General features: G+C 40.3%; 1 protein-coding gene across 1 annotated transcript in view; it reads left to right on the top strand.

Moving 5' to 3' along the window:
- The window catches only part of vwa5b1 (von Willebrand factor A domain containing 5B1), a 210734-nt gene that overhangs the window by 138461 nt on the left and 47085 nt on the right, over window positions 1-25188 (top strand). Inside the window, exons 16-18 of the mRNA XM_043675431.1 lie at window positions 11252-11539; window positions 13983-14120; window positions 21783-21914. Of these exons, the coding sequence (XP_043531366.1) occupies window positions 11252-11539; window positions 13983-14120; window positions 21783-21914 (558 nt within the window). The remainder of the gene's footprint in view (window positions 1-11251; window positions 11540-13982; window positions 14121-21782; window positions 21915-25188) is intronic.

The following is a 25188-nucleotide window of genomic DNA, read 5'->3' as shown; positions in this document are numbered from 1 at the left end:
GGATCCATCCCAGGATATTTTGGGAGATTGTCGAGGCCTTGATTGCAATCTTTGTATCCTCTTTAGCTACAGGTGAGGTCCCAGAATGCTGGAGAATAGCCAATGTTGTACCCTTTGTTCAAGAAGGGTAACAAAGATAATCCAGGAAATTATAGGCTGCTGAGCTTGACTTCAGTAGTTGGGAAATTATCAGAGAAGATTCTTTTGGACTGATTTCCTCGCATTTAGTAAAGAATGGACTGGTTCAGGATAGTCAGCACGACTTTCTGCAGGGGTGGTTTTGTCTCACAAGCTTGACTGAGTTTTTTGAGGAAGTGACAAAGATGATTAATGAGAGCAGGGTAGTGGATGTTGACTTTGCAAAAGCATTTGATAAAGTCCCTCATGATAGGCTGGTCATGAAGATATGAGATCCATGATAAGGTGATAAGTTAGATACAAAATGTGTTTGGTTACAGAAGACAGAGATGGTAGTTGTGGAAGGGTGTTTTTTTTGACTAGAAGTCTGTGACCAATAGTATTCCACAAGGATCAGTATTTGTAGTATGTACATATATATATGATTCAAATGAAAATGTAGGTGGTCTGATTAGTAACGAGCTGAAAGTGTGTGCTGGAAAAGCACAGCAGGTCAGGCAGCAACCAAGGAACAGGAGAATCGACGTTTCGGGCATAAGCCCTTCTTCAGGAATCTTCGGGCATAAGCCCTCCATTCCTGAAGAAGGGCTTTTGCCCGAAACGTCGATTCTCCTGTTCCTTGGTTGCTGCCTGACCTGCTGTGCTTTTCCAGCAACACATTTTCAGCTCTGATCTCCAGCATCTGCAGTCCTCACTTTCTCCTGGTCTGATTAGTAAGCCTGCAGATGACATGAAAATTGTTGGATTTGTGAATAATGAGGAAGTCTGTTAAAGCAGGATATAGATTAGAACATAGAACATAGAACATAGAAGAATACAGCGCAGTACAGGCCCTTGGGCCCTCGATGTTGCGCCGATCCAAGCCCACCTAAACTACACTAACCCACTATCCTCCATATACCTATCCAATGCCCTCTTAAATGCCCATAAAGAGGGAGAGTCCACCACTGTTACTGGCAGGGCATTCCATGAACTACGACTCGCTGAGTGAAGAACCTACCCCTAACATCAGTCCTATATCTACCCCCCCTTAATTTAAAGCTATGCCCCCTTGTAATACCCGACTCAATACGCAAGTCGGGTGGAGAAATGGCTAATGGAGTCTAATCCGAACAAGTGTGAGGTGATGCATTTTGGGAGGTCAAATGCAAGAGAAAAGTACACAGTAAAAAGCTGGACCATTAGGAGCATTGTTTTTTTTTGGAAACACTCTTCTCCTTCTCAATACCAGCAGGAACACACTGACTGTAGCACCAGCCAGCACAGAGGCAATCCCCTAAACTGAGGAGAGTCTAAATCTCCTGGTTATATATTTTGTTCCCCTCAATAAAACCTCCATACTGCTGCCTAACTGTGGTAGTGCTTATAAGGATATACAGAGGGATTGTGGATCGCAAGTCCATAACTCCCTGAAAGTGGCAACACAAATATAAGGTGATAAAGAAAGTGTAAATGCTGGCAATTTGTATTTTTGTTTAACCTCATTTGGAGTATTGTGAGCAGTTCTGGTCGCCACACTCTAGGAAGGATGTGGTAGCTTTAGAGAGTGTACAGAAAAGGTTTACCAGGATGTTGCCTGGATTGGAGTGTATTATCTATGAGGAGAGGTTGGACAAACTTGGATTATTTTTGCCAGAACATTGGAGGCTGAGGGGCGATAGATGTATATAAAATTTTGAGGGGCATGGATAGGATGGATAGTGGAGTCTTTTTCTTAGACTGCAAGTGTCAAATACTAGGGGCCATAGGTTTAAGGTGAGGGGGGAAAGTTTAAAAGAGACGTGCACAGCAAATAATTTATAAAGCAGATGGTAGGTACCTGAAACATTCTGCTGGGGGATGGTGAATCAGACACAATAGCAACGTTTACAATAGTAAAGTTTAAGAGATATTTCGACAGATACATGAACAGGCAGGGAATAAAGGGATATGGACCATATGCTGGCAGATGGGATTGAATTGAAATGGCGCCTTGGTCAGTACAGACATGGTGTGCCAAAGGGTCTGTTCCTGTATTCTAATCTTCTTTGTGTATAAAATTATAGAATTGTAGAATTTTACAGGGAAGGAGGTCATTCAACACAACATGTCTGTACAGACTCCTGAAAGAACCATTCTCCAGCCCTATCTCCATAGACCTCTGAATTCATCCCTTTTAATTATATATCTCTGTTGAAACCTCCTAAGAAATCCACCTGAATCACTCTCACAAGCTGTAAATTCCAAATCCTGACTCCTCTCTGAATAAAGACATTTCTCCTTATCTCACTCTGAGCAGTCTTGCTGACAGTCTTGAAATTGTGACCCCTAATTACTGACATACCAACTGGTGGGAATAGAATATTCTTCTTTACCCCATCAAAATCATTTATAATTTTGAATACCTCAACAAGGTCACCTTTTAAATCTTCTCACCTCCAAGGAGAATAAGCCCAGTTTCTCTAATCTTTCCTTGTATCTGAAATCTCTCATTCCTGGTATCATTCTGGTAAATCTCCTTTGCACTCTCTCCAGGGTTTTAACATTGTTCCTTTAAAGATAGCTAGATCTGAACACAATGCTTAAAATATGATCTGATCAATGATTTGTAGAGCTGTTGAATCGCTTCCTTGCTTTTAGCCCTATGTATCTATTTATAAACTCAAGGATCTTATAGGCATTCTTAAAATAACTATCAGGAACAGCAAGGGTCTCAATACTGATGCCTGGGGAGCTCCACAAGCCTGAGAATGCCCATTAACCTCTACCTATTGCTTCTTATGGTACAAAGTTAACTGTGGCAATGATGTTACTGTCCGTTCTATACCGTGACTGATAAAATTCCATCTAAGTCTGTTATTTGACACTGTGAAATCCCTTCTGTAAACCCATGTATTTTATGATGTAAGGTGTGTGATTTATTTGTATTTTAATATAACTTATTTTAGAATTTGGATTTGAGCTGGTAGAATGTGGAATTTTGGTCTTTATATTTGAAAGAGTTTAATAATTAAGTTGTAAATATTTTTGTAGCCATGGTGATTTCTTCTAAAAACAGTGAGAGGGGAGTTCTTGGTTTGTAATGGGGTTTGTTTTCATTAGGAGTGTTTTACTAGCAAACAAAACCAACTGCTGTGCATTAGATGCTTAGTTTAGAATGTCAGAGATTAAGTTTTTTTCTTTTGATTAGTGGAAACATCCAAACTTGGAAAAAGCTTTTGGGTTTCAATTTGATGGTTTTGCAAAGGTTTTGGCTTAGTCTAGAAGTGCAGCATTGTTGCTGTTGAGAAAATGAGAGAATTTAGAGCTATTAGAAGAAGGTTACTTCACTGTAAGGAATTTAGTTCTAAAGTTTCAGGCCAGAAGTATTTGGTTGTAACACTGAAGGAGTTATTCAAAGATGAAAATGTCTAAAATCTCAATAGTAGGAAGATTCCAGAAAGAAGTGATTTGATTCTTACGATGAAAAGTTGAAGCCAGAGTTAAATTAAGCCCTATAAATGTGAAAGAGAAAGAAATTCTCTCTGGTATGAATTCTGTGAAGGATTACTTTTGGGATTAATGGAATTGCATTTTACCATGAGTTTCAGAATCTTCAAATTTGTGTTATGGATAAAAAGGTAAATTTAGTCTGTTTTATCTTCATTTATTTTGTGCAATCGACTTCTGTTTTTATCATTGAAATCAAATCTGCAGCCTCATGCGCTAATGTTTCAGTGAAAGACAGATCTTTTGATTTTAACAAAATCTATCAAGTGATATTTTAGTTGTGATCTGAATTGTCTAGCAATAACATTAAATGGGATCATAATGAAAGCACATCAACAGCCTTGCTCTCATCAATCTTCTGCTACCTCTTCAAAAACTCCAGTAAGTTAAACATAATTTTCCCTTAACAAATCCATCATAACTCTTCTGAATCATAGAATCTCTACAGTGCAGACAGAGGCCATTCAGCCCATAGAGTCTGCACTGATTCCCCCCTCAAAGTGCATCCCACCCAGATCCACCCTAGCCTCACAGTTACCATGGCTAACCCACCTAACCTGCACTTCCCTGGATATTACAGAGCAATTTAGCACGGCAATTCACTATACTACATATCTTTGGACTGTGAGAGGAAACCGGAGCACCCAGAAGAAACCCACGCAGACACAGAAGACGTGCAAATTCCACCTAGACAATCACCCGAGGTTGGAATTGAACCCAACAGAGGGTTTAAAATCATCAAGGGCTAAGTAAGAGTAAATAAAGAGAGGTTGCTTCCTCTGGCCCTGAGGGAAAGATAAGATAACTGAAAAAAGCAACTGCCAAGTGGAGGAGAAACCTTTATACAATGAGTGGTTAGGATTCAGAATATGCTGATTGATAGAACGGCGAATAAGCATAAGAAAATCCAAAAATCCCAGGCCATTGTTCTGGGAACATGGGCTTGTATCCCACAATAGCAAATGGTGAAATTTAAATTAAAGTTTGGAATTAAAAGCTAGTCTAACTGGGACCACGTTTTTTCTTTGTAGTAAAAACCTGCCTAGTTCAATAATGTCCTCATAGAAGCCTATAAACTTTGGACAGGATTAGACATGGTGAACGCAGGAGGAAGTTCCTGATGACTGGGGAGTCCAAAACCAGAGGTCACTAAATTGACGAGAAGTTCAGTCATCCAGAGAGTGGAGAGCCGGTGGAATTCTCTGCCATAGAAAATGGTTTAGGCCAAAACATTGAATGTTTTCAAGAAGGAGTTAGATATAGTGCTTGAAGCTAATCAGATCAAAAGGCATAGGGAGAATGCGGGAACAGGGAACTGAGTTGGATGATCAGCTATCATCATTAAATGATAGGGCAAGGCCAAATAACCCTGTGTCTTTTCTTTGTTTCAATACATATATTTGGTAAGGAAATCTGCCATTCCTTACTAGGTCTGGTTGGCCTATGACTCCAGACCTACAACAATGTAGTTGATTCTGAAGTGCCCTGTGAAATAGTTAAACAAGCCATTCACTTCAAGGCCAGGTAGGGATGGGCAATAAATGCTGGCATTGCCAGTGACACACATCCCATACAATAAAAATACAGATTTGACAATAACATTCCAAAGGAAAGTGGATATAGACAAGGAGAAAAGATCTGGGCTGCATAGCCTCCTGCAAGATGCTGTGAATTTATGAATTGCAAATTAATAGTTCTTGTTGAAATCTAATTTTCTTCTGCAAAATGATGAACTGATGAAGAAGTTTTATCTATTTTCATGTATTACAACCCGTGATTGTGAATTACAAAACTGTCAGGTGAAATCTGAAATGAACTTCATCTACATTTTCTGATACCATTTAGTCATCAGTGATTCCTTATATTTTGACTTTTTTTCATTTATTCCAATGATTAATTCTTTATTCATAAGCTTTCACAAACATCCACCTTTAATTCTAACGAAACATAGCAACATGTGGCAGGGAGTTGGGAAGACAATATTTAATTTATTAGTGACTTATTAGTCAGCTCATGACTGACCAAGCAGGTCAGTTATAAAGAAACCTCTATGATTAATTAAGTAAATAATAATTTGACCTTCCCAATAATTTTGACCTAAACTGTCAATGTGATAAATGGACATACTCTTTTCTTTAGATCTGGAAATAATACATGTACTTGGCTTCTTTATATCTGCCACTTTTTGATAAAGTTTCTGTAAGACAATGACAACGTATTATATTCAAAACAAGTCAAAAGACACAAAATCATAATTGAAATGCTCCTGAGATAAATGTCAGCATTTATTAAAATGTCAACTTATTACTGAATTGTTGAACTCAGATGAACTTTAATTTGAACAATACCGATGTTCATTTGAACACTGTCCATCAACTCCTCGCATAATTTGCTGTAATGACTAATGGACCAGATCCATCTACTCAGTTTTTGATCATTTAATACTTTTAATAACTGATCAAAATTCAGATGGGATTTTCATTGAAAAACTTCAAAACTCTTATTCTAGAAAAAAAAAAGTTAACTCAACCTAAAATCAGCTTTTTATCCCCAAACAGCATCCAAATATATTTCCAGGAGGATGAACTAAGAAAAATATTTATCATGTTTTATAACATTGCTTAAGGATTTTCTGATTGATGGTTGTGAGGTGAACTTTCCATGATCCTTTAGGAGCTAAAGAATCTTTAACATAACTAAAATGTGTCTGGAGCTGCAACACTGATTTAACATATCTTGAGCAAAAAACACTATCATAAGAAAAGAGAATAAACGTTTGCTAGCAACAGCCACCCAGAAGATGAAGACTCTGATCATTAAATTACTTGTTATAAAATGACATTTGGTGGCCAGATGTACAATCAGTGACCTCTCCAAACAGTAGTCAATCATATTGCTGAAGATTCCAAGACATCTGAAGCCATGTTTACTATCCACTTCTTGGAGGTTTGATGAAGACCTTTGAGACAGTGTTAAATGTTCTGGAAACTTTCTTAAGGAGTGATCAACACTTTATTAACAACTTCCTCAGAAATTCTCTGAGACCTTTACCTAAAGATAATGAATGCTACACTACTGTGCTTTGGAGTCACCAGAACAAAAACAACATGTTCTTGAGCATGCTAGAGTCATCCCTTTAATCTGGAGGAGGAATGGAAGTAGGACATGAGTAAACCTGACAGTACCAACCATTGCAGAGGAGAGTGACAGATGGGCAAGATGACTCATCCTCACCTCCACCCAGAGAACCATAGAATCCCTACAGTGTGGAAACAGGCCCTTGGTCCTAACAAGTTCATACCGACCCTTCGAAGAGTAACCCACCCAGACCCATTCACCCCTAACTAATGCATCTAATCTACACATTCCTGAACATTATGGGCCAATTCACCTAACCTGCAAATACTTGGATTGTGGCGGAAACCCACGCAGACGCGAGGAGAATGTGCAAACTCCACACAGGCAATCGCCCGAGGCTGGAATCGAATCCAGGACCCTGGCGCTGACTGCCTAGACCTATGCAACCCTAATACACTGAATGAACTCGGGCATTCCAGTCCTTGAAGGTTTTGTGAACCACAGAAATACCAAACAAAATGCAAAAAAAAACCTGCCTTGAATTTCTTACTGCCTTTTTTTTGTAGTCTTCATTTAACTTCCCAGACGATTAGAAACAAGAATTAGCAATTCAGCCCATCTAGTCTGCTCTTCTGTTTAATAGGAGACTGTGCTCAACTGTCTTTCTGATCTGTTCTCAATTCTTCCACCGATGGAAATGGTTTCTCTCTATTTATTCTGTCCTGACACCTCACAAATTTCTCTTTTCCTCTGATAATCATTATTGCTTTGATGATTCGAAACCAAAATTGGGAGAGTCATATAGCTTCTATTCTCTTTTTTCCTCTCTAACAACGTAACTTGCTAATATTTACTCTTAACTAAATGCAAAGATATTTTAACACCTGAAAATGTAGAAAATTATTGTTCAATATTTTTAGAAGACATTAGTGTTTTGCCTAAATTTAACCATTCAGTTGTGGGATTAGTTATACATTATTCAATACCAATTTAAAGCACGATAATAGCCCTTTGAAACTGATGTACCAAAGACACCATTATATTATTTCTTCTGGAACTGTACAAGAGCTCATTCTCCCCGCGTCTCCTCCCCCCCACCCAGCCTGCTGTGATGATGATGCTGCTCCTTTAACAAGGTTATTATGTCCTTTTTCTAGTTTTGGGTTTGTTGGGGACCCAAAGAAACAGCTCCATGCTGACCCCTCTCTCTCCTGTAAGAACCTGGGTTTGAATTTACCTTTTTGCCATGGTGTGTGTTTATGGGATAGTGCAGGAAATCAGAACAGCTCTTTAAGTTGCATTTTTGGGTTGATTTTCAAATAGTTGTTATTCTAAATTCAGTTTTTTTTGTTAGTGTGCAATAAATTCTGTTTTGTTTAAAACAGTGGTTTAATCAGCTGCATAGCTCCTGGAATATCCATCACACACCTGCCTAAAACAACTAGGGGGAAAAAAAAGTTAGATTCTGGGCTACCTTCTGAAAATGTTTGGTGGGGTGTCTGGCCCAGTCAATAACATTGCCAGCCCAGTTAAATACCTCCAATTTAAGAATCTATTTAAACATTCTTTGACATCTACATTATTCTTTATTTGACTTTCTTCAATATGGCTTTATCTGGTTCCCAAATGTAAGACCTTGATATCTGTATAATCATGAATCTGACTTCCTAGTTCTATTTATCTGTCTCTTGACTACTGACAGTTTTGACTGTCACGCACTGTCTAACATTTCTTTGATGCAACCTGCACTTGATGTGTACCTGGTTTACCTATTTATAGCTGCCGTGTCAATTCTGGTGTATGCCTGAGGACTTCTTGGCCTTTTCCTTTTCACTGCATACTCTAATGATGGCATTCCTTAGAAAGAGTGATACAACTTCTTTTTCTGCATTGTTTCTTTTGTACATACATGGTATATGGGATCACTGGCTGGGCTAACATTTCCTGCCTAGTCTCAATTGCTCTGGAGAAATTTGTAATGCTCTGCCTTTTTGAAGCATTGCAGCCCTTGGATTGTGGGTATACCCATAGTGCTTGTTAGGGAGCAAGTCCCAGGATTTTGACCCAGTCACTTAAGGAACAGTGAAATATTTGTAAATCAGGATGATGGGTCACTTGGAGGAAAACTTACAGGTGGTGGCATTCCAAAGTATCTGTTGCCTCTGTCCTTCTAGGTGAGAGAGGTCAGGGATTCAGAAGGTGCTGTGTTGCTTTGTGTAAATATTGCTAATAATGCTTAACTCAATCACCTACTTCCCTGATCTAGACATCAGAGTCATACAGTATAGAGATAGGCCCTTTAGCCCGAACAGGTCCATGACCAAAGTGTCCATCCACACTAACTCCATTTCCCTGCACTTGGTCCATATCCTTCTAAACTTTTTCTATCCATGTACATGTCCAAACACCTTTTAAATGTTGTTAATGTACCTGCCTCAACCACTTGCTCTGGCAGCTCATTCTATATGCATACCATCCCTTTGTGTGTAAAGAAAGGTTGCCCTTCAGGTTCCCTTCTATTCTTTCCTCTCTAACCATAAACTGATGCCATCTAATCCTCAATTTCCCAACCCTGGGAAAAACAGAGTGCATTCACATGATCCATGCCTCTCATGATCTTATACACTTCGTCAGGTTCCTCATCAGAGTCCTATGCTCTAAAGAAAAAAGTCCTAGCTTGTCCACCCTCTCCCTTTAACTCAAACATTGAGTCCTGGCAACATTCTTGTAGGTTTCTTCTTCACTCTTTCCAGCTTAATAACATCCTTCCTATAGCAAAGTGACCAAAACTGAACACCATACTCCAAGTGCAGCCTCACCAACGTTCTGTAAAACTGCACCATAACTTCCCAACTTCTAACTCAGTGCCCTGACTGATGAAGGCTAGTGTGTCAAAAGTCTTCTTCACTGGTCCTATCTACCTGCAACTCCACTTTTAGAGAACCATGCATCTGAACTGCAAGGTCCTTCTGTTCCACTATGCTCCTTAAGGCAGTACCATTCACCATGACACTCCTACCTTGATTTGAATTTCCAAAATGCAAGACTTCACCCTTATCTATATTAAGCTCCATTTGCCATTTCTCACCCCACTTCCCCAGCGGATCAAGGTCCCACTGCAATTTCTGATGACCTTCCTCACTGTCCACAATACCATCATTTTACTGTCATACACAAACTTACTAATCATATCTTGCACATTTTCATCCAGATCACAGATAACAATAGACCCAGCACTGATCCTTGAAGCACTCCACAGGACTCTAGCCTGACAAGCCTCCTTCTGCTATTACCCTCTGCTTCCTACCATCAATCCAATTGTGTATCCAATTTGCCAGCTCTACTTGATTTCCATGCAATCTAGCCTTCCAGAGCAGTCCACCACATGGAGCCTTATCAAAAGGCCTAACTGAAATCCATATAGGCCACATCTACCACTACATTTTCAATTTCTGGATCATCCAAACGTTTGCTTGATTGAAAAACACAATATTGGAAATGCTACCAAGTGCTTGTGGCTTTGAAATCATTTGTTTCTCTGGCCTGACATTTTACATCAGATAAGGAGGTACCAAATCCATGATAATGTCTTAACTGCAAGCTCAAACTCTCCCCTCCCCCTACACTGTTACACCAAACTAACAGTTTTAATATCTCTGCATATTGTTTATTTAAAACCCTCATTCATCTCCAATGGCCAAAACTATAATCAATAACTTTGCCACCACAGAGTTTGACTTCCTCTGCCTTTCAAAGTAGCCTTCACATTATCAATCCACTTTAAGCTTGACCTAACCCAAATGCCACATCTGCAAACTCCATACATTTATAAATTCCAATTCCACTCACCCTGCTGAACCTTCTTCAAGTCAGATTGCAGCCTGTTAGTGAATTTGAGCTCAAGCCACATTTTCCTTGGGTTTGAGTTTATTGACTGAATAGTCACAACCCCCCAGCATCACCTGTTCTTCTTTTCTATTCCTACAACCACTTAATTATTAACCCCAATCAGCAGCTTAACACTTGTTATACTGCCTCCCAGTAGCCCAATACAAATATTTAAATTGGTCCATGGTCTTAGCTATCCACCTTCTTGCCTATCATTCCCCCTTACTTCACCACTTGGTCTGTACTCCTGTCCTTAGAAACATTTTAAGTAGCTTTCTTCACCTTACCAGGCCTCTCTGTTTTTGAGGATTTTCTTTTTGATTGACTATTGAATCACCATTCCTGCTTGCTCTGGGATTACTTTGTATGTCTGTGAGGTGTTTCAGGTCACAACTCCTGCAGTATTTAATCCATTCATTAAATAATTAAATAATTTAAATAAATACATTGAAACCTGCCTTTCCTTTTCTATTCATTCTTGCATCCTGTTTTTTCCAAAGTTTATTGTTTTAATTTAGCTTTGTTTGAACTACCCTCAACTCACCTTAACCTCATTATTCTTGAGATTTTATCAGGGATTTGGAATTATCAGATTGGATACATCTTGGATATATCTGTATATTGTAAAATCTTTTGCATTGATTGCATAACACTTGATATCTTTTTGACTGTTTTGCAGGGCAGTTTCACCATCTGCCATCAACTCTTGATACTGAATCAGTCCTTGAAGACCAGAATGTGTCAGTGATAGAAAACTTAGCCAATAGCTGCAAAGCACTCATTTCAGGGCTATTGTGTGGTGAAGTTATTCAATGGGAAGTTGGATTTGATCTTCAATCCTATCTTCAGCGCACAGCCAATAGTAATGTGGAAGATCTGTGGAGTGAAACAATCCATCACTTGGCAGCTAAGTCTATCATCAGAGATTTTGAACAAATGGCTGAAAGAGAATGTGAAATTGAATATGGTAAGAATTCAGCAGGATATACATACTGAAGTGAGCACATGATACACATCAAATACATAGAGACAGTAAACTATATGATGAAGAGTGAATGTGTTTCTGAGTGACAGGATAGGATTTATTTCTCTTCAGAAGAGCAGGCTGTGTGTAGAATCAGGAAGGGAGTTTCAGCAGTGGTGAAGAGCAAGGATAACCCTACTGCCTGGAACTGGATTAAGCTTAGGAACAGGAGCAGACCATTCAGCTCTTGAACTGAAACTGATGTTTTAGATCATGGCTGTTTACCAATCTCAGCTCTCTGGGATAGACAATTTCAAAGTTTCAGTCACATTTGATTGTAAACATTTCTCCTCACCTTCATTCTAAGGTGGCACAGTGGCTCAGTGGTTAGCACTGCTGCCTCACAGCACCAGGGTCCCAGGCTCGATTCCAGCCTTGGGTGACTGTATGTGTGGAGTTTGCACATTCTCCCCGTGTATGCGTGGCTTTCCTCTGGGTGCTCTGGTTCCCTCCCACAGCCCAAAGATGTGCAGGTCAGGTGAATTGGCCATGCTAAATTGCCCATAACATTAGGTGCATTAGTGAGAGGGAAATGGGACTGGGTGGTTTACTCTTCAGAGGGTCGGTGTGGACTTGTTGGGCTGAAGGGCCTGTTTCCACATTGTAAGGAATCTAATCTAAATGGCTTGCTCCTTATTCTGAGGCTGTGCCTCCTATTTCTGGACTCTATGTGAAAGCCTTAGGGACAAGGGCACTGGAGCCCTTGTGGTGCAATGGTAATGATCTTACCTCTGAGCCAGAAGCCTTGGGTTCAAGTCCCACCTGTTCAACCCAGATCAGGTTGATTTAGAAATTATCTGGACAAGAAATGCAAGTCTCTTTGTATGTCAACAGGATTTGTATTGGTGGAGACAATCAGTGGAGGTGAGATGGCACAGAAGGGTGTAGACTTTTGTTCCAGTGGTGGTGGGAACTCATGCCTGACTACCAGGCCCTTAGCAGAATAAGAAAGAATGTAAAGTTGAACACTTTTCTTTATTTCTTTATGCTTCTGTCTTTATATACTGTGTTCAGAGGAGATTCACGAGAATGGTTCCAGAAATGAAACGCTTAATATATGAGGAACATTTTAAGGACTCTGGATTTATACTTGATGGAGTTTAGAAGGATAGTTGGGGAAGGGGGGGAGGGGTGGTGGATCTAATTGAAGCATATGGAATACTGAATGGCCTGGACAGAGCAGATTTTGGGAAGATATTTCCATTGGTAGGAGAGACTTGGACCCAATGGCAAAGTAGACTCAGTGGGCTGAATGGATTAATTTCTGCTCCTATGTTTTATGGTCTTATTGTTTTGATTTATTTTTATATGTTTTAAGATGGTGTCAGAGAGTGGTGATGCTTTACAATGTTTTTGACTGTCTTCTGTAACAAGATACACATGACAATACTATTTCTGTCGTGTTCTTTCCCATTCTCTCAGCCTTTCCAAATAACCTCAAAGTTTCTTTGCATCATTTTCATAACACACGTTCTCAGTCAGGTTGTTGTCATCTCAAAACTTGAAACTATTTAATTTAGTCCCACATCTAAATCATTGATAGAAATTGTGAATAGTCTAAGAATCATTTAGGCCTGAGATGAAACGTTTTCTTCACTCAAAGGGCAGTGAAACTGTGGAAATATCTGCCACAGAAAAAGCTGTTGAGGCCATGCCACTGAATATATTCCAGATAAGAGGCAGGTACATTTCTAGACTTTAAAGGTATTAAGGGGTATGAGTGAGAAAGGAATATGGCATTGAGGTAGAGGTTTAGCCATGATTGTACTGAGTAGTGGAGCAGACTCGAAGGGCCAAGAGGATTACTTCTGTTCCTATTTTCTATGTATTGTTTCCTGTGGCTTCATCTGAGCTACATCAACAGAAGGGAGAACTTGGCGATATAGCTATTCCACATTATTGCAACACTTTTTAAAAACAAATGTTATTGTATACATCTGGAGCATGTAGGACCAGAACCCAGGCCTTCTACCTCAGAGCTATGGACACTATCACTGCACCACAAAACTCTCTTACAACATTTTTTAATATCCAGAAGTGCTTTTACACAAAACTGAACAGTTTTGCAACATTTTATTAATTAATTGATCCAACTACAACAGCTGAATTTAATTGCAGATCTCCATTTGTTTAGTAACTGATGGGATGTGTCACTTTCTGTTACCCAGTTGTGAGGAATTGCAAATTGACAGAAATGTTATTCACACGATATTTATCATGCGGTAATCTTTATGTTTTTACTAAATCAGTTTTCCATTTTGCATTGGTAAATAATGGAGGGGGAGAGATTGTGAATGTAAATACCGTCTGTACAATGACCTGACCAATACTAAACTTAAATAGTCAGGAAACTTGTAAATATATTTATTTTGTTTTTCGATTGCAGGTTCTGGAAGGAGATACCAACTGAATGCAATTCACACTAGCAAGGCGTGCAATATCATTAGCAAGTACACAGCTTTTGTACCAATGTATCTGGACAACAATGAATACCTGACAAATATTATAGCATGTTCAAACACAGGTACTGTTGTCATGTGAGCTACTTGATTTACTATCAATCAAATCCTCAGTCTGTGATAATACGACAGTAAAATGTCAGCATTCTGTATATCTTATGAAAGTCTTTTTTTCCCCAAAGGTCAGATGAGCATTTACATACCTGTATTTTCTTATTTAACCAGATTAGTGTTGGCATTCTTTTATGAGTGCAGACCTTGTATCATTCTTTTATGAGTGCGGACCTTGTATCATTCCTTTATCAGTGAGGATTCTGTATCATTCCTTTACCAGCGCGGACCCTGTATCACTCCTTTATCAGCGCGGACCCTGTATCACTCCTTTACCAGCGCGGACCCTGTATCACTCCTTTACCAGCGCGGACCCGGTATCACTCCTTTACCAGCGCGGACCCGGTATCACTCCTTTACCAGCGCGGACCCGGTATCTTTCCTTTATCAGTGCGGACTCTGTATTATTGGCAGTTGATTCATGCCCTGACAACATGAATACTGAAAACATGAAAGCTTCTGTTTATAAAAGATAGAACAAAGAGACATATCCATCCTGAGCAGAATGAAATTGTAAACCTGTTTAAAGCTGTCAACAGCTCATTTGTAGTGTAGGGTCTGCTCTTGGCTGTGCTGAAATTTTTAGAAGCAGCAGATATAATAATATTACAGTAATCCACCAAAAACAATTCATATTCAAACTTTACTCAACTGTTATTGGAGATGGTACAAAGCTGAGCAAATATTGTATAATTCTTCATTACAATAAGATGCAATTGCTGGATTTCTTCAAAAAATTCCTGCACTAAAATTAATTCATTTTAATCAATTTAATATTTTGTTTGTAGATGCACAATAGATTCAGAGTTGTTACAGAATTGTCAAATTAGACAGTGCAAACTATTAAAACATTTTCTTTGTTTAATGGTGAAATGTTGCTAAAAAGAGGTAAAAGTTGAACCTTATAGTTGTGCAATCATTTAAGACTAGATTTTCAGGGAGGGTTGGCAGACCTCACTTTGCCCCATCCCATGTACATAAATCAGTATGAGCCCACAGAGGACAGAGGATGAACCTGGCCCACAGCCATACCATTCTGTGGGCCGCTAAATCATTGCAGGTTGGGACGTTTGCTCCTCACTGGCAGAAAGTTCCACTGTGTGGAGATGCTAGCCAATTTGATTGGCTGGCAACTCTAACAATCCTGATAGTGCAGAGCTCAGTCATGAGCACTGCTGGTACTGCAGTTTGGTCCACATAGAGTCTCTTGCAAAAAGGGTGAACTCAGGGATGGTTGGGAAGGTGATGACCTCAGGATCCATATATCTTACAAGCCAACTCCAACAGAAAACTCACCTGGTGCTTTATGTAATATCCAGGCCATACCTCTTTTCACCAATGTTTATGTTCTCTAACAAACAAGTATTTTACTCATTATTAATATTTCCAAGTGTGTCATCTGCAACCTCTTCATTGTGTTCAAGTTGAAAATCAACTAAACTTAGAGTCATAGAGGTTGCAGTACAGAAAAAGACCCTTTGGCCCATCAAGTCTGTGATGGTCAAAACTAACAACACTTGGAAAGGAAGGGATCGATCAGTCATAATCAACTCGGAATTGTTAGCGGGTGATTCTTTCTGACTAATTTAATTGAGTTTTTTTTAAAAGATAAAATATATTGATGAGGGTAGTCCAGTTGATGTGGCTGACATGGACTTAAGTAAGGCCTATGACAAGATCCCACATGGAAGGCCAGTCCTAAGGTAAAGACCCATGGCAAGTTGGCAAACTGGATCGAAAATTGGCTTTCCAAAAGCAAGCAAAGGGTGATTGTGGAGGATAGTCTTTTGTAATTGGAAGTTTGTGAGCTTAAGCATACCACAGTGATCCTGTGCTGGGATGCTTGTTGTTTGCTGTTTACATTAAGAACTGGATGTGAATGTAGAAGGTATAATCAGTGAGTTTGTAAAAGACATGAAAATTGGTGGTGTTGTTGATAGTGAGGAGGATGGCTACAGTCTGATATTGATCAGCTGGCAGATGGAACTTACTCCTGATAATTATAAGGTGATGTATTTTGAGAGGTCAAATAAGGGAAAAATATAGATAATAAGTGGTAGGTCCCTTGGCAGTACTGAGGAACAAGGGGGCATTGTTGTGCAAATCCATAGATCCCTGAAGGTGTCAGCACAGGTGAACAAGGTGGTGAAACAAACTTGCCTTCATTAGCCAGAGCATAGAATATTGGAGCAGGCAAGCCTTGTTACAAATTTATAAAATATTGGTGAGGCCACAGATTGAATATTGTGTGCAATGCAATGTTGGTTGGAAGAATAAGATTGCATTGGAGAGGTTGCAGAGGAGATTCATCAAGGTATTGCCTAGGATGAAAACTCTGAGTAATGAGGAATGATTGAAATGTTGGCTTTGTTTTCCTTGGAGCAGAGGATGCTGATGGGAGATCTGTGTGAGGTAGACAAAATTATGAGCGGTATAGACCAAATAGATTGTGAGAATCTTTTCCCCATGACAGAAGTCTAAAAACAGAGGGCATAGGTTTAAGGTGAGGATCAAGTTTTTTAGAAGAGAACGGAAAAAAAATGTTTTTACCTAGAGGGTAGTAGAAATATGAAATGTGCTGTAATAGATGGTTGAGTCAAAAAGTGTGGTGCTGGAAAAGTACCGCAGGTCAGGTAGCTCATCAGCTCATTCCTGCTGAAGGGCTTATGTCAATCTCCTGCTCCTTGGATGCTGCCTGACCTGTTGTGCTATTCCATTCTGATCTCCAGCATCTGCAGTCCACCTGATTAGTAAGGTTAGATCACATAGAATCCAGGGGGAGCTAGCCAGTTGGATAGAAAATTGGCTCGAAGGTAGGATACAGAGGATGGTAAGGGGTTGTTCTTTTAACTGGATGCCTGTGACCAACAGTGTGCCACAAGAATCAGTGCTGGGTCCACTGCTTTTTTGTCATTTATATAAGTGATTCGGTTGTGAATCCAGGAGGAATGGTTAGTAAGTTTGCAGATGACACCAAAATAGGTGGTGTAGTGGACAGTGAAGAAGATTATCTGAGTACAATGGGACCTTGATCAGATGGGCCAATGGGCCAAGGAGTGGCAGATGGAGTATAATTTAGATAAGTGTGAGGTGTTGCATTTTAGTGTGACAAACTAGAGCAGGACTTGCAGAGTTAATGGTAGAGCCTGAGGGAGTGTTGCTGAGCAAAGAGGTGTATGGATGCAGGTGCATAGTTTCTTGAAAGTGGAGACATAGGAAAGGAATGTGGCGAGGTATTTGGCATGCTTGCCTCCATTGATCAGAGCATTGAGTATAAGAGTTGGGACATCATGTTGTGGCTGTACAGGACATTGGTGAGGCCACTTTTAGAATATTGCATTTGATTCTAGTCTCTCTGCTATAGGAAAGATGTTAAACTTGAAAGTGTTCAAAAAAGATTTACAACAATATTGTCAGGATTGGAGGATTTCAGCTATAAGGAAAAGCTGAATAAGTTGGGGCTTTTGTCCCTGGAGTATTGGATGCTGACGAGTGACCTTATAGAAATTTATAAAATCGTGAGGGGCAGGGGAGTCTAGGGGACCTGATGAGTAACATTTTCACACAGGGTGGTCGTGTATTGAGTGAGCTACCAGAGGAAGTGATGGAGACTGGTACAATTCCAACATTTAAAAGGCATCTGATGGGTATATGAATAGGAAGGGTTTAGAGTGATATGGGCCAAGTGCTGACAAATGGGAGTAGGTCAGATTGGGATTTGTGGTTGACTCAGACAAGTTAGGCAGAAGAGTCTGTTTCTGTGCTGTATGAATCTATAATTCTATCCTGAGAGCAAGGTGGAAGAAGGTACTCTGGCATCAATTAAGAAGCATCTGGATGAACACTTAAAATGCTGTCGTAGTCATGGACAAAGTAGGATTAGTGTAGTTTTGTGTTTGCTGGTTGGTATAGGGACAGTGGCGCGAAAGACCGATTTCTATGTTGTATGACTCCATGACTCTATGACTTTATCACCTGACAAAAACCTAACTGTTCGAATCCTGTGCTCCATTGCCTTGTCTGTCTTGGTATCGCAAGTGCACATCTAAATAGTTCCTAAATGTTTTGAGAATTTCTGCCTCTACCACCCTTAAATGCAGTGAGTTCCAGATTCCCACCACACACTTTTGAACCTCCTGCCCCTTACCTTAAATCTAGCCCCTTTGGCATTGATCTCTCCTCAAAGGGAAAGGTTTCTTCCCAACTACCGTATCTATGACCCTCAAAATTGTATACGTCTCAATTATGTCTCCTCTCCATCTCCTCTGCTTCAAACAAAACATCTTCTTTTACAATAAATTATGTTTCAGGACCTAAAACATGTTGAACTCCTTTCTGTGTCTGTTTCACATATTGTTGTAACCATAATTTTGAAATCTTTGATTTTATATTTTGTTATCTTCTTTCCCTGTCTGCTTTAATTGTCTCAGCACTGTGGAATTTTGTACCTTCAGTTATACACTTTGCACCTTCAGAACAGTACAACAATCCTATCAATGTGACATTAGTTATCACTATAATATCAGTATTGTGCCTTCAAAAACCAAATAAAGTTAGAGCACTCCCACCCCGACTCACAGATCTCTGAAAGTTGCCACCCAGGTAAATAGTGCGGTGAGGAAGGCATATGGCGTACTGGCTTTTATTGGTAGAGGAATTGAGTTCCGGAGTCCTGAGGTCATGATGCAGTTGTATAAGACTCTGGTGCGGCCGCATCTGGAATATTGTGTGCAGTTTTGGTCGCCATACTATAGGAAGGATGTGGAGGCACTGGAACGGGTGCAGAGGAGGTTTACCAGGATGTTGCCTGGTATGGAAGGAAGATCGTATGAGGAAAGACTGAGACACTTGGGGCTGTTTTCATTAGAGAAAAGAAGGTTTAGGGGTGACTTGATTGAGGTGTACAAGATGATTAGGGGGTTAGATAGGGTTGACAGTGTGAACCTTTTCCCGCGTATGGAGTCGGGTATTACAAGGGGGCATAGCTTTAAATTAAGGGGGGGTAGATATAGGACTGAAGTTAGGGGTAGGTTCTTCACTCAGCGAGTCGTAAGTTCATGGAATGCCCTGCCAGTAGCAGTGGTGGACTCTCCCTCTTTATGGGCATTTAAGCGGGCATTGGATAGGTATATGGAGGATAGTGGGTTAGTATAGGTTAGGTGGGCTTGGATCGGCGCAACATCGAGGGCCAAAGGGCCTGTACTGCGCTGTATTCTTCTATGTTCTATGTTCTATGTTCTATGTTCTACTACTGCTTCAACAGGACCCTGATCTGGAAACTTTGGGATTAATGTTTTCTGTGGGTGCAATCATACAACACCGACAAGGTGCAACATGAATGGAGGGATTTTTGTTTAAAATTCATGGGACATGGGTGTCTCTGGTTGGTCTGGAGAAGGTGGTGGTGAGCTGCCGCCTTGAACTGAGGTAGTCTATGTGCTATAGGAAGACCCACAATGCAGTTAGGGAGGGAGCTCTAAGAATTTTGACCCAGAGACAGTAAAGGAATGGTGGTATATTTCCAAATGAGGATGGTGAGTGGCTTGGAGGAAATTTTTCAGAAGGTGGTGTTCCCATGTATCTGCTGCCCTTGTTCTTCTAGAAGAAGTGGTAATGGGTTTGAAAGGTGCTGTCTAAGGACCTTTGGCAAATTCCTGCTGTGAATCTTGTAGTTGGTATACACTGCTGCAACTGACTTGTGTCTTGTAGATGGTGGCCAGCCTTTGGGGAGTTAAGAGGTGAGTTACTTCCTGTAGTATTCTGAAAATCTGACCTGCTCTTGTTAGTATTATATTTGATACAGAGAATCCAGTTCAGTTTCTAGTCAATGGCAATCCCCATGGTGTGGTTAGTGATGATAGGATTCAGTGATGGTAGTGCTATTCAATGTCATGGGGTGGTGGTTAGATTGTCAGAGATTCATGGTGTCCTACCACATGGAGACAAGCCCTTTGGCCCAAACTGGTCCACGCTGACCAAAATGTCCATCAATGCTAACCCCATTTCCCTGCACGTGGCCCATATCCTTCTAATCCTTTCCTCCCCATGTATTTGTTCAAATGCCTTTTAAATGTTGTTAATGTACCCACGGCAACCATTTCTGCTGGCAGCTCATTCCATATGCGTACCACCCTCTGTGTAAAAAAGGTTGCCCTGCAGGTTCCCTTTTATTCTTTCCCCTCTAAACTTAAACTGATGCCCTCTAGTTCTCGATTACCCAACCCTGGGAAAAAGACTGAGTGCATTCACCCTATCCATGCTTCTCATAATCTTATACATTTCTATAAGATTCCCCCCTCAGAATCCTATGCTCTAAAGAAAAATGTCCCCCTTTAACTCAGACATTGAGTCCAGGCAACATCGTTGTAAGTTTCTTCTGCACTCTTTCCAGTTTAATGACATCCTTCCTATAGCAAAGTGATCAAAGCTGAACACAATACTCCAAGTGCAGCCTCACTAATGTTCTGTATAACTACACCATAGCTTCCCAACTTCTAAACTCAGTGTCCTGACTGATGAAGGCCAGTGTCAAAAGAACCATGCATCTGAACACCAAGGTCCCTCTGTTCCACTACATTACTTAAGGCCCTACTATTCACTATGAAAACTATACCTTGATTTGACTTTCCAAAATGCAAGACCTCACCCTTATCTATATTAAACTCCATTTGCCATTTCTCGGCCCACTTCCTCAGCTGATCAAGATCCTGCTGCAATTTCTGATAACCTTCCTCAGTGTCCACAATACCACCTATTTTACTATCATCAGCAAACTTATTAATCATGCCTTGCACATTCTCATCCAAATCATTGATATAGATAACAAACAGTAATGGGCCCAGCACCGACCCCTGAGGCACTCCACTTGTAACAGGACTCTAGCCTGACAATCATCTGTCCACTATTACCATCTGCTTCCTACCATCAAACCAATTGTGTATCCAATTTGCCAGCTTCCCCTGCAGTCCATGCAATCTAACCTTCCAGAGCAGCTTACCATGTGGAACCTTATCAAAGGCCTTATTGAAACCCATATAGACTATGTCTACTGCCCTGCCCTCATCAACCTTCCTGGTCACTTCATCATAGAATTCGAATAAAAGTGTCTCTTATTGCAGATTGTTATTGCCTGGCATTTGTGTGCTGAAAACTGGCATATAACATTTGTTAGATTAGATTACAATCTAAAAAAATGTAATCTAATCTAACAAATGTTATATGCCAGTTTTCAGCACAAACTTGGATATTATCCATATCTTGTTGCATTTGAACATGGTCTACTTCAGTATCTTTAGGAAGAAAGAGTAGAATTCTATGAGGAAGAACTCTGAAATTAGAAGAGGTCAAAATTTAGGTATATCTCTTTGAATAGAAATTACCAAGACTTGATAATTTCCTATTTATTCTGACCTGGATATTCATGCAGTATTTACTCAGAGCTAAAGAATAGTACCATATTCCACAGTGTGCACAGCTGCAGTCATGTTTTGCAGCTTAAAACAGGTTTGTTTTCCATTCAGAAGGGGAGATAGATTTTTAATTAATTTCAAATGAATTGAAACACATTGTAAATTTGGTGACACTGCATTGGCCTCATTCTGTTCTAACTCTTTCAGCTGGAACAAAATGGAACAATCAAAGGAGGTCACGCTCTGGAAGCTGCAGGCACAGAGATTACTCTATTGGTCTTGGCCGTTCTCAATCTGAATACGAAGCTGATGGAGTTGACGATGGCTTTTCCACTTTATGTAAGGCACAGAAATATTTATATTTTGCCTATTGTGCAAGCAGAGTTAATGAAAATGCTTCCAACCATGTTTTAACAGACAGGACTTTATTGAAATTGACAATTAATATAAGCCTTTGAACTTTGGCATTTCTGCTCTGAAATATATTTCCTCAAACCTTTCTCTTCTGATGTTGTCTTGAGTACGTGAATTTATAAATCCTGAGTGTGCAATGTTCTTCCTGAGAAGAGGATTCATAGAACCCCAACAGTGTGGAAGCAGGCCATTTGGCCCAATGATTTCACACCAACCCTCCAAAGAGCAGACTCATCCCCATCCTATTCCTGTAGCTCTATATTTCCCATGGCTAATCCACCTAAACTGCACACCTTTGGACTGTGGGAGGAAACCGGAGCACCCGGAGGAAACCCACACGGACACAGGGAGAATGTGCAAACTCCACACAAACACTCGCTCGAGGATGGAATCAAACCTGGGTCCCTGGCATTGTGAGGTAGCAGTGCTCACCACTGAACCACCATGCTGCCCCTACTCTATTGATGAGTTGCTTCACTCAGCTTCAATCTGTTGCAGCTGTTGGTTTTCTGGCTTCACTATTCAGTTTGAGGGACAAAGTCAAGAGGAACAATTGCAATCACGTTAATCCAATTTAATGTTTTGTTCATAAATCTTATCTAACGAAAGAAAATGTTCCCTGAAGGATAGCAGTGTAAAAAAAACATGTTTCAGAGCAGGACTGAGCAATCAATTTGTCAGTTAGGTTGCCACAGAAATATCATCTCGGATACTTGGGAAAAATATCAGTCTTGGATCATTGATTGTAATCACAAGGTGAGCAAAAACTGTCCTGGAGCACGTGTTGGAATGTTGCTTACTTGTAAAAGGCTGCAGTCTGTGTGGTGAAAATTATCCAAACTGTCGATAAGGAATTTACATAACGGTGTTGTCATATTACAAGATGATTTCATTTAAAGATTTTCTCATTGGATAATGGTGCTGCTGGCTGGGCCAACATTTATTATCCCTCTCTTATTGTCCTGGAGAGTTGATATTTTGTAATCGTGAATCATTGCAGTCCTTGGTGTGTAGATAGACCCACAATGCCATTAGGGAGGGAATTCCAGGAGTCTGACCCAGTGACAGTGAAGAAAAAGCAATATATTTCCAAGTCAGGATGGGGAATGGCTTGGAGGGGAAATGTCAGATTGCAGTGTTCCATGTATCTGCTGCCCTTGTCATTGTACATGGAAGTAGCCATGGGTTTGGAAGGTGCTGTTGACAGAGGCTTGGTGAATCAATAATTTGCCTTCAACTCCATGAGCTTCAGTTTTAATCAAAAGTCTGTTTTGAGGGACTATGTTAAGTATCTTCTGAAAATCCAAATAAATACCATTTCCCAAAGACTTTCCCTACGTCTTTAGCCACCTTTACACAAACGTCAATCAGATTCTTCACGTTATCTAATCTCAACAATTCCATACTGGTGATTCTATTTCAGAAAGTTACATTGTGAAGGATAAAACTGAATCCTATCTCCTCTAATTTGTTTGTGTATTTATATAAACTGACACATTACCCACACACACCAAGACCTGCCATTTCAGTTTGTATTGATTTATAGGGGGCTCAAGAGAATAGAAAGTTAGTACCCACTGTCTGTGTATCAGTGTTCATTGTTGCCTATTTGGAAGGTGGTTCTAGATTAGAGTGGTGCTAGAAAAGCACAGCAGTTCAGGCAGCATCTGAGGAGTAGGAAAATCAACGTTTCGGGCAAAAGCCCTTCATCAGGAATGTTCCACTCAAAAGCGACATTTCCTGAACCAAGAGAATTCCGAAGAGTGTAGTTGGGGATGAATTTTTAAGTGAGTTTGGAAACGCAATGCCAAATTTGGGTCCTGACCTCATGTCTCAGTAGTGTTGTTCACATGATGTTATCGTTAAACGTAAATCTCTAATTCAGCAAGAGGTGAAATTAGTCCTCAATTAGTGCTAATGAATACCTCCAAGGAATGCATGCCTGATGCAATTAGCAAAGGTAGACAGTAACCAGGGTACGGCTGTGCTGCATGGTCACAGAGAATGGGTAGTGCCTCAGAGAGTAGCAGCAGAGTGACCTGAAGTTGTGGGTGAATGAGGCACTGAACACATTTGAGTACAAGATTCTTGGAGGTACAACAACGATAAACTTACACTTTGCCCTTTTTCCGATTGTGAACTCAATAGCGATGTAATGGCATGAATCGGTTTGTTCACATATTTGTTGAAATCTCTCCTGAATATTACACCAGCACATTTAGAGTCATAGAGTCAAAGAGATGTACAGCATGGAAACAGACCCTTTGGTCTAACCCGTCCATGCCAACCAGATATCCCAACCCAATCTGGTCCCACCTGCCAACCCAATCTGGGCCCATATCCCTCCAAACCCTTCCTATTCAAATGCCTCTTAAATATTGCAATTGTACAAATCTCCACCACTTCCTCTGGCAGCTCATTCCATACATGTACCATCCTCTTTGGAAGTTCTGAAAGGATTTTAATGGCATATCAGAGTACAATAAAGAACTCAGCCCTTCGAGTCTGTTTCGTTATTCAACATGATCATGGCTGATCTGACCTTCACCTCAACTCAACATTTCTGCATCTCCCTAATCATCTTTTATGACCTTGGATATGAATTAGAAGTGAACAAGTTCCTTGTTTCTTCCCCCACCTTCACTTTCAAAATTGCAGCATGCCCCCCTGAGTGATTGGGACCAGAGATGAGCTCTGTGGACTATGACTTGGACACTGGAGTGGGGAGTACCATAGCTGGAGCATTAGTCAGACCTGTGGAAGTAGCTCACTATCCGGTTAGTTATTTACACTGGGTCCCCTTCAGGAGGTAGGGAGCAGCCAGAGAGGAAGGATCCAGCTGGGAGACTGTCACATTTCACTGTATAGTTTCATGCAATGAACAGCTTCATTCAGATGCAGGGAGAATGTCACTGAGCCACAAGTTGGCCAATTGATTGCTGCCTTGTTGAAACAGGAAGAAAGTCCTCTCTTGATGTTTCCCACTTTTACATTAACAGGCCTTCCACAAAAACGCTTATTCCTCACACCCACTTCCCCCTTAAACCTGTCTGTCTCCAGAGACTGGTAAAATGCAGCCCCCTGTTTCTGATTCAGTATTCATTCCAGGGAATGTCAGGCATACTGACAACTTGCTCTGTGTTGATGGAAAGCAATTATTCACCATATTTCCATTTCTGTATTTAATTTGACAATATCT

The sequence above is a fragment of the Chiloscyllium plagiosum genome, chromosome 34 (genome assembly GCF_004010195.1).
Source record: "Chiloscyllium plagiosum isolate BGI_BamShark_2017 chromosome 34, ASM401019v2, whole genome shotgun sequence".
Classification (NCBI taxonomy): domain Eukaryota; kingdom Metazoa; phylum Chordata; class Chondrichthyes; order Orectolobiformes; family Hemiscylliidae; genus Chiloscyllium; species Chiloscyllium plagiosum.
Note: the sequence above shows the minus strand (reverse complement) of the source record. Positions and strands in the feature narration are given on the sequence as shown.